The sequence below is a fragment of the Diceros bicornis genome, chromosome 5 (genome assembly GCF_020826845.1).
Source record: "Diceros bicornis minor isolate mBicDic1 chromosome 5, mDicBic1.mat.cur, whole genome shotgun sequence".
Lineage (NCBI taxonomy): Eukaryota > Metazoa > Chordata > Mammalia > Perissodactyla > Rhinocerotidae > Diceros > Diceros bicornis.
In genome coordinates, this window is record NC_080744.1 from 1,333,449 (window position 1) to 1,342,242 (window position 8,794).

The 8,794-nt window shown below is 46.9% G+C and overlaps 1 protein-coding gene across 1 annotated transcript in view; it reads left to right on the plus strand.

The window, feature by feature from the left end:
• PYGL (glycogen phosphorylase L) overlaps positions 1 to 8,454 on the plus strand; it is a 34,473-nt gene extending 26,019 nt beyond the window's left edge. Inside the window, exons 11-20 of the mRNA XM_058540584.1 lie at positions 116 to 279; positions 752 to 866; positions 1,416 to 1,517; positions 1,638 to 1,785; positions 1,901 to 1,959; positions 2,065 to 2,206; positions 3,574 to 3,781; positions 4,588 to 4,722; positions 5,159 to 5,225; positions 8,112 to 8,454. Coding sequence (XP_058396567.1) covers positions 116 to 279; positions 752 to 866; positions 1,416 to 1,517; positions 1,638 to 1,785; positions 1,901 to 1,959; positions 2,065 to 2,206; positions 3,574 to 3,781; positions 4,588 to 4,722; positions 5,159 to 5,225; positions 8,112 to 8,288 — 1,317 coding nt within the window. The 3' untranslated portion in view covers positions 8,289 to 8,454. The remainder of the gene's footprint in view (positions 1 to 115; positions 280 to 751; positions 867 to 1,415; positions 1,518 to 1,637; positions 1,786 to 1,900; positions 1,960 to 2,064; positions 2,207 to 3,573; positions 3,782 to 4,587; positions 4,723 to 5,158; positions 5,226 to 8,111) is intronic.
• Positions 8,455 to 8,794: the final 340 nt, after the last annotated feature.

Consider the following 8,794-nt stretch of genomic DNA (forward strand, 5'->3'; position numbering starts at 1 on the left):
AGGGATGGCATCTCCCTCTGGCTAACGCATCCCTTCTCTGTGGGAGTGAAGATTTATTTTCGCACCGTCAAAGATACCCGAGTGACCAGCAAGGCCTTTCTTTTCCCTTGGCTAGAAAATTGCGGCCTTGTTTCCTAAGGATGTCGACCGTCTGAGAAGGATGTCTCTGATAGAAGAGGAAGGAGGCAAAAGGATCAACATGGCCCACCTCTGCATCGTGGGCTCCCACGCTGTGAATGGTGTGGCTAAAATTCACTCGGACATCTTGAAGACCCAAGTGTGAGCCCCCGTTCCCGTGGGAGTGGGTCTGACGTTGCTCCATTAATGGGATGGTGCTGGTAAACGCAGGGCTGCCTTGGAGAGGAGGAAAGCCCCCATCAAAATGTTTAAAAGTATTTTCTTCTGTACAAAGAACACTTCTCTTAAAAAAAAGAAAAGGCCTTCCTTTCTGTACCATCCTAATTCTAGACTTAGGAGCCAAAAACAACCTATTCTGCTGAAAAGTCTGGATATACGTCAGTACCGGGAAATCATATGGAGGTGACTAGATTTGGGGTTTTTCTTGTAATTATTTTGAATTGCAAATGGATTTCTATTTAGAATGACAGCCATAGCTGCTATCAACCTGTCCCTCCACTTTTAATCTTTCTAAGCTTGCTCTTGGCTCCTTGAATGTAACTCTGAACTTCATCCAGCATGCAGAAACCTGCCGTTTCAGCCAAATTCGGTGATGTGTCTTTTCCGTCTCCAGATTCAAGGACTTCAGTGAGCTAGAACCAGACAAGTTCCAGAATAAAACCAATGGGATCACTCCGAGGCGCTGGCTCTTGCTCTGCAACCCGGGGCTTGCAGAATTAATAGCAGAGGTAACCGGGCTGTGCGAGGAAGGGCGACCTGACTGGAATTCAGGAGGCGTGTGAGTGCACTTGTAACTGCAGACTGATGTGCAGCAGGGCTGGCTTCCTCGGTGGGTGACCTGTGCAGGCCCACAAGGCTCAGCGCTTGAGTTAATTCTCCACTGTGGCCATTTGGAAATTCTTAATTTTTGAACGCGGGGCCTGTAAATTCTTTGGCTGGTCCTGGCCCACAGTGGCCCTATGATGCACAGATGGACGGTGGTGCCCTGTTTAGTAAATGAGGATACCAAAGGTCATGTAAGGAACTCGTAGAGCCTGAGTTCTCTGTCACCCTTTTCGGTGGATTTCCTGTGTTTAACTCTTAATACCACTGAAGTTCTAGCAAGGACACCAGCACAGTGTCCCCCCCATGGCATTTCTAGCCTCCTCTGTGTGCTGTGTGGTGAGCGAGCGCCCTGTTGTGGGTGAGGGCCAGCACTCGCCCAGTCGGAGAGACGCTGCTCATTTGGGCTCGATTGCCTTCCCTGATCAAAGTCGCCTCTTCCTTTAAACTGAAAGAAAATTGGAGAAGCCTACGTGAAAGACTTGAGCCAGCTGACGAGGCTCCATGGCTTCCTGGGCGATGACGTCTTCCTCCGGGAAATTGCCAAAGTGAAGCAGGTGAGGCTTCGGCGGACTCTTGCCCGGCACTTGCTTCGAGGGCTTGTGCTCTTGTTTCTGAAAACAGACCACCTGATGCTTCCAAGTTGAGAGGCTCTGCCCCATGCCCTGTCTCAACAGGAGAACAAGCTGAAGTTTTCTCAGTTCCTGGAGAAGGAGTACAAGGTGAAGATCAACCCCTCCTCCATGTTCGACGTGCACGTGAAGAGGATCCACGAGTACAAGCGGCAGCTCCTGAACTGCCTGCACGTGGTCACCATGTACAACCGTGAGTGCGCCCGGGCCGCCACCACACCCCTTGAGGTGGAAGCAGCACTTGGTGTGGGCCTTGCCAGCCCGCCGTCAACCGTCCTCCATTCCACCCGCTTCTCCCTCTCTTTCAGGCATTAAGAAAGACCCTAAGAAGTCATTCGTGCCCAGAACAGTTATAATCGGTGGCAAAGTAAGTTGATTCTATTCACTGGGGACTTGGGGGCTCTAATCTCTTGCCACTTCTCCCCCTCACCATGGCTGCCTTCCATCACTGTGTTGGGCCTTCTTCCCCAAGGCTGCCCCGGGCTATTACATGGCCAAGATGATCATCAAGCTGATCACTTCAGTGGCGGCTGTGGTCAACAACGACCCCGTGGTTGGAAGCAAGTTGAAAGTCATCTTCTTGGAGAACTACAGAGTGTCTCTTGCTGAAAAAGGTAGTGCCCTCATCGCAACCGTGTGGGGCCGGGGCAAGTCCTAGGGAAAGATTGCATGGTATGGCTGACCTCAGGAGCCAGTAATTTAGGATAGGTGGTGTCACTTGGGCAGAATAAGGGCCTAAACTAAGAACTTTTAAGGTGCCCAACTGACAGTGAGATTGCGTCCCCAGAGTCAGTATCCCGGGTTACATTTGCAAGCACGTTTTCCTCCCAGCTGCTCAGAGCTGGGTGCTGGAGGAGGCGGCCGTGAGGTTTTGGTGACATGCAGACCGTGCTCTATGAAAGGAAGGACAGGCCCAGCCCCCAGTTCCCAGCCCCCAGATACTCCTCTGGTCACTTGGTGGAAGGAAGGGCTGTCACTTGTTCATGTGGCAACAGGGCCTGAGGACCGACATCAGGCTGCCAAAGCACGCGGCAGAGATGTGCCTCAGGTGGGCACTCCGAGATCAAGCGTGGAGTCCCCATGGGGACAGCCAGGCTGGCAAGAAGCCAACATCCCTTTCTTTGCCGCTGGGACCTTTGCTTATTTGTATCACATGCTCACAGAGCACCAACCGTATGCAAGTGCAACTGTATATTCACCCATTTCCCAAACTGAAAAGGGACCTTTCTCTTTCTGAGGTGTTTTTGGGTCCTCTGACATTACTGTTTAAGAACTGTCTGCATGAAGAGAAAAGAGCCAGGGGCCTAGGGATACAGATGAAGATATATCTAATTCACAAATGAGCTCTCAAAGTAAAGCAGAGAATTGCTCCTGCCCTTTGCAGTCAAAGGTGGGGGGCCTTCAGCAGCACTAATTTGTGTGTAAATCAGTGGGATGTCTGAGGCTTGCTGTCCAGCCCGGTACACCTCAGTCGTGTGTGGCTTATTTCCCTGCAGTGAGAGTGGGAGGAGGGAGGTGAGCAGGGGAAGGAATGCAGACAATGCAGTTTCCTCACATGGCAAGAGTGGGGTCAGGAGAGACTGTGAATTTTAAAGATCAAGAAAGAAGTTTCAATATATTTGATAAAGTTATAAAGTAGAAGAAATAAAATCATAGCAAAAATTGGAAAGAAGTCAGGAGAAATGTAGTGTCGGCTTTTGCAGCAGAGTCAGTAGATGCTCTTTATAGTTTATAGACCAAGAAAGAGTAGTATGAGCCTATGGTGACTTAGCATCATGGCCATAACCGCCATCAAAAATGGACAAAAGTGGTTGCCGCGTCATGGGGAGGAGTGGGACCCACCCTTCTGCACCATTTGAATGTTGGTCTTGATGTGAGTGCACTACTTGAGTGATCAGAACAGGCCAGCTAGATAAGTGTTCGGATACATGCAGACATCTGGAGAGACAGCGTCACTTGTTTTCACGTGCCTTGCTTACAGTCATTCCAGCCACAGATCTGTCGGAGCAGATTTCCACTGCAGGCACCGAGGCCTCGGGGACGGGCAACATGAAGTTCATGTTGAATGGGGCGCTGACTATTGGGACCATGGACGGGGCCAACGTGGAGATGGCGGAGGAAGCCGGGGAAGAGAACCTGTTCATCTTTGGCATGAGGATAGATGATGTGGCCGCTTTGGACAAGAAAGGGTGAGAGAGCAGCCCCTCCTCGTTGGGCAGGTCCCTCCTGGGGTAACGTACAAGGCGCCGGGCTCAGGTGCTGGGGTCGCCGCTCTTTGTTACCAGCCGTGGCAGAGCTGGCCGCTGTGAGCTATTCACTTCTCCACACCTGTGATTTTTACTTTGATCAAAGGATGAACCAGTTTCTAGTTGAAGTTTTTACCTATAATTTAAACCATCTAGTGTTCCTTTAAGATCTCAAGGAGATGGACTGAAATGTGGTGGAGGATGGCTATGGATGTACAGAAGCACCCAGGAATACCTGTCTCACTTCATGTCTAGATACGTTTATTAACCCGGATTCAAATAAGAAATAAAGAGCGAGCGCTGTCCAGAGGAACTATGGAGATCACAAGATCAAGAGGGTGTCGAATATACTTCCTGACCCTTGGAAGTAAATTTCCACTCCCTAGCAACAAATTTGGGAATCTGTGGGTCCAAAAAGCAACTGGTCCACTTAACATAACGCCTGTTTAGAGCCATAAAGTCTGCTTTGAAAGGCATCCTACTGTATTTTACCAGATGGCACTATTGCTCTGTGGCTAGAATTTTTATTATCCAATGTCCTTTGTGCCTTTGGTTACAAGGAACTAATCAAATTTAAGGGGGAAAAAATTTCAAGATCTAGTCAAATGTTATTTCTACTCATGTTGACCTCTGTAATGACTTCAGTAAATGCTAGTATTTCTGCATGCATTTTTCACAGCATTTTTCGTGTCTAGTGTGTTGTAAATCCCCAAGACTCACAGAACCTTCTTATTACCCCCACCCTGCAGATATGTGGCAAAGGAATATTACGAGGCTCTTCCAGAGCTGAAGCTGGCCGTTGATCAAATTGACAAGGGCTTCTTTTCTCCCAAGCAGCCCGACCTCTTCAAAGACTTAGTCAACATGCTCTTTTATCATGACAGGTAAGTTCCCGCAAGAACATGGTGGTACTGGGGCTGTGAAAAGGGAACATCTTAAACCAACTACAACCCATCCATTTGGATTAGCATAGATCTGCGATCTGATAAGCTAACCTACCCCTGGAAAGAAAAATTAGCTGTTCTCCACTGGCAATGCCCTGAAGGCTTAAGAATAAGACCCACAATCTGGTATTCTTTTTCTCTTTCCACGGTGCACCCAGCTTTCAGATGCATCCATAGGATGACATTGTTACATGTGGGCAGAACCGTGCAAAGTGGAGGGCTGGCTAAAATTCCTGTGAATAGAAATGCAAGTTTGGTGAACTAGCCGTGCCTGACATTAAGCAAAAGAGAATTTTAAATACCATCTTAGCACACATCTGTTAATGAGGCTTTTTGTTGTCTTGTTTTTTCCTTCCAACTGCAAAAAACCAACCAGGTTTAAAGTCTTTGCCGACTATGAAGCCTACGTCAAGTGTCAAGAAAAAGTCAGCCAGCTGTACATGGTAAGTACGTCACCGAGACGTAGAAAGGAAACCAGTTCACTGCGGTAATTAAAATTTGTGTGTCTCTACATTAAATCTATGTAACAGGGCCCCATTAACCAATCAGAAAAGACAAGTGAGGCAACTGTCTGGGTTATTCAGATCAAAACTTGACTTTTCCCAAGTTCAGGCAGAGGCTAGGATTTGACATTTCAGTAGCAGTTGTAAATTTTTTATTATTATTATTTTTTTTGGTGAGAAAGATTAGCCCTGAGCTAACATCTGTTGCCAATCTTCCCCTTTTGTGCTGAGGAAGATTGGCCCTGGGCTAACTTCCGTGCCCATCTTCTTCCACTTTATATGTGGGATGCCTGCCACAGTGTGGCTTGACGAGCAGGGCCTAGGTCCACACCCGGGATCCGAACCTGCGAACCCTGGGCCACCAAAGAAGCGAAGTACATGCATTTAACCACTACACCACTGGGCTGTCCCCTGCAGTTGTAAATTTTTAATATCCAACTAAAAAAAATCACAAATAATTCAATATTTATTGAGCACCCACCCTGTAGCAAGCATGTCCTGGAAGCTAAGGTTATAAAGCCAAATTAAATACTCATTTCCCCCACTCACTCACTCAACAGAGAGGCACGGGGGCACTGAGAGCCTGGTAGGACGAAGTCAGGGCCCTCCTACCCGCGCCTCAGGGAGCCTGGTTAGTGCTGGCATCCTCAACCAGAAGTATGCATCAGAATCCCAAGGCAGCTTTCTTAAAGGACGAAGGCAGCCCCTTTTGAGAGACTCTGATCCAGTAATCCGTGGGATCCCTCAGTATCCAAAAAACCTGCTGAGGTGATTCTCAGGCTGAGCCTGTCTATTGAGAGAAGGACTGACCCCTATTCTTTGAAAATTGCAAAGTAGGTCCCTCTCCTGGGCTACCCATGGGGTGGGGCTACATGAATAGCATATAAATGTGTTCAAAGAAGGGAGGTGTCATATTTGAATTAAAAAATAAAAAAGAAAGGAAAGGAACAAGAAAGATTATACTTTACTAAAAAAAAAAGAAAAAAAAAAAGCTAGAGCAGTGTGACTAACCCTTCGCGTGCAGCATCTTTATCAAACAGCCCAGCCTCTGGGAGCATTTGGTGAGTTTGTGGGAAGGTTGATCGTCTCTGATAGGAGAGACTTAGTAAGCACAGGCAGCACAGAACAGACGCAGGAGGAGGCAGCTCTGTGCCAAGACTCAGGACAGAGGACGCCCTGGGCCTCTGGGCGTGGCTGCTGTTGCCCACAGTCTCCACTTCTGCCCTCCAACTGGAAAGTCATTAGATGGCAGAACAGCGGGGTCCCTGCAGTCTCCACCTCCTGCCCTCTGGACACATCAGCCACTATTTCCAACAGAAACACACTTCACTAGCATTTCTCTCTGTTCCTTTCCCAGAGCAGGTGACAGGTGGTTCCTAGGTCACCCTAGATGTCACACTGGGGTTCTAAAATAGGATCATTCGAGGCATGTACTGCTTTATGGCCCTTGTCTTCTGGTAGAGTTATATCCAGTCCCTGAAAGGGCACAGGCCAGAGTGAGCTGAAGGTAATGGCTGTAGGCTAGGAGGCGCAGGACAGAGTTAAGCTGAGTGGCTCCCTGCCTGCTTCCTGAGCATGGGAGAGCAGCCATAGGCGGCCTGGAGAACTCAGACAGGAAAGAGCTCCGCCCCCTCGAGCTCGCTCCTCCTGATCTCAGGTCACGCGGTATGAAGACAGGCTACAGAGGAAAAGAAAGATAACAGAGCAGCAAAGGAGAATAGGAAGAAGGGCGAGGACAGATGTGAACGTCAGGCTGCACAGTGGGTCTCTCTTGTGAGATTATGGCTCAATCTAAAGAGCCCCTTCTCCAAGCCCAGCATTTGGTTCAACCTTTCTTGTTCATTAGTGCAAGCTGCAGTTTTTACTCTTAACAATAATTGTTAGCTTAGAAAACATGTCCCACGTGGTTGGGAACTCTACTCATTATCCATTTAAATAGTTAAAGTGAAGACAAGAGGCTTTCACTTTCCCTCATTGTAGTAAGTTTCCGAAGTCTGAATAAACTAATTTCAGGCTCTGTTTTGCAGTACCTTAAGGAATGATAGTCGTTTTCGTTTTTCTTTTAAATGCTTATCTGCATTGCTAATGGCTTTGAATCATGTTCTGGTCATTTCCAGGGAACTTTTAGAGTTCTTTATAAAATCATGAGGCTATAAAATAAATAGTTTCTTATAATCTTTTACATAAAAACTACGAGGTTTGGATATTATATATTTTATTAAAGATAAGGTCTTAATTGCTCCTGTTTTGAAACCCCAGTGGAGTATTTGGGATTCAGTGTAAACCTACTGGGGCGTCTACCTTCAGAAAGAGCAAAAGAGAGGCAGGTCAGTCAGGTCCCCCGTCAGGTTGGTTGTCTGCATGAGAGCTAACAGTCCAGAGTGGTGTTCTTCAGACTTGGATGGAGAGCTACAGGTTAAGTCTCTTAACGTGGCATCCCGCAGACAATGAATGTTAGTCCTTTCCTTCCCCTTGTAGTTTAACGGGAGGCGAAATAAAAATACAGCGTGGGAAATATGGCTTCCATGCCAAAACATTGTCACCGTAGCAGAAATTACCAATTAGGGAATTTACATCCATGGTTTCTCTTTAAGTGAAAAATACTTTGTTTTCGTTCTTAAGAGAAATACACTCTAAATAGGAGGAAAGAACCCTCTGCCTTATCTGGCTCTCAACTGTGAAACAAATGTATTTATGATTCGCGACAATTTACTCCTGTCTTTTTCCCCATGAAACGTGCTGGGTTATGCTTGGCCTGCCGTTTGTCATAAAGCTCAATGGGCTCTCAGGCCCGGGGTCATATGTGTGTGCGTGTGTTGTTTACAGAATCCAAAGGCCTGGAACATGATGGTACTCAAAAATATAGCTGCCTCGGGGAAATTCTCCAGTGACCGGACAATTAAGGAATACGCCAGGGACATCTGGAACGTGGAGCCCTCGGATCTCAAGATTTCCCTGTCCAGTGAAGCTAGCAATGGGGTGAACAAGGCTGACAGAAAGTAAGTCGTAAAACAAACCTGGAAAACACAGCCTGTTACTGGACTCGAACATTTTTACGACATTCTTTGATTTTGCTTTATTGGCTAATAATCCAGTTAAGTATCTCTGGGAATTGGGGGGAAGCATATGACTGTATTAGGGCTAAAAATAAAGTGTCAATTTCCAAGGACCACAAGAGCGCCAAAACTTCTTATTTTATCACAGATTGAGCAGCGTGCTTGAACTTTCCCCAGTGCTGTTCGGAAAGCTAGAAAACTGCTTAGAACTTTTAATGCCATTTAAACTATCAAACTAAAATACAAACTATTTAACTACATTTCTTACACCGCTAAGTCCAAACCAAAGACCATCTTATTCACAAATATCCCAGGATGTTTGGTAACTACACATTTTTAGATGGGATCCAATTTTTACCAGATTCCGATTCTCCACAGTGAGTTGCAGCATGTTCCACAAAGTAGATATGATAGCTAAATGAGAACGTTCCACACCGCCCAACAGCTATGCTT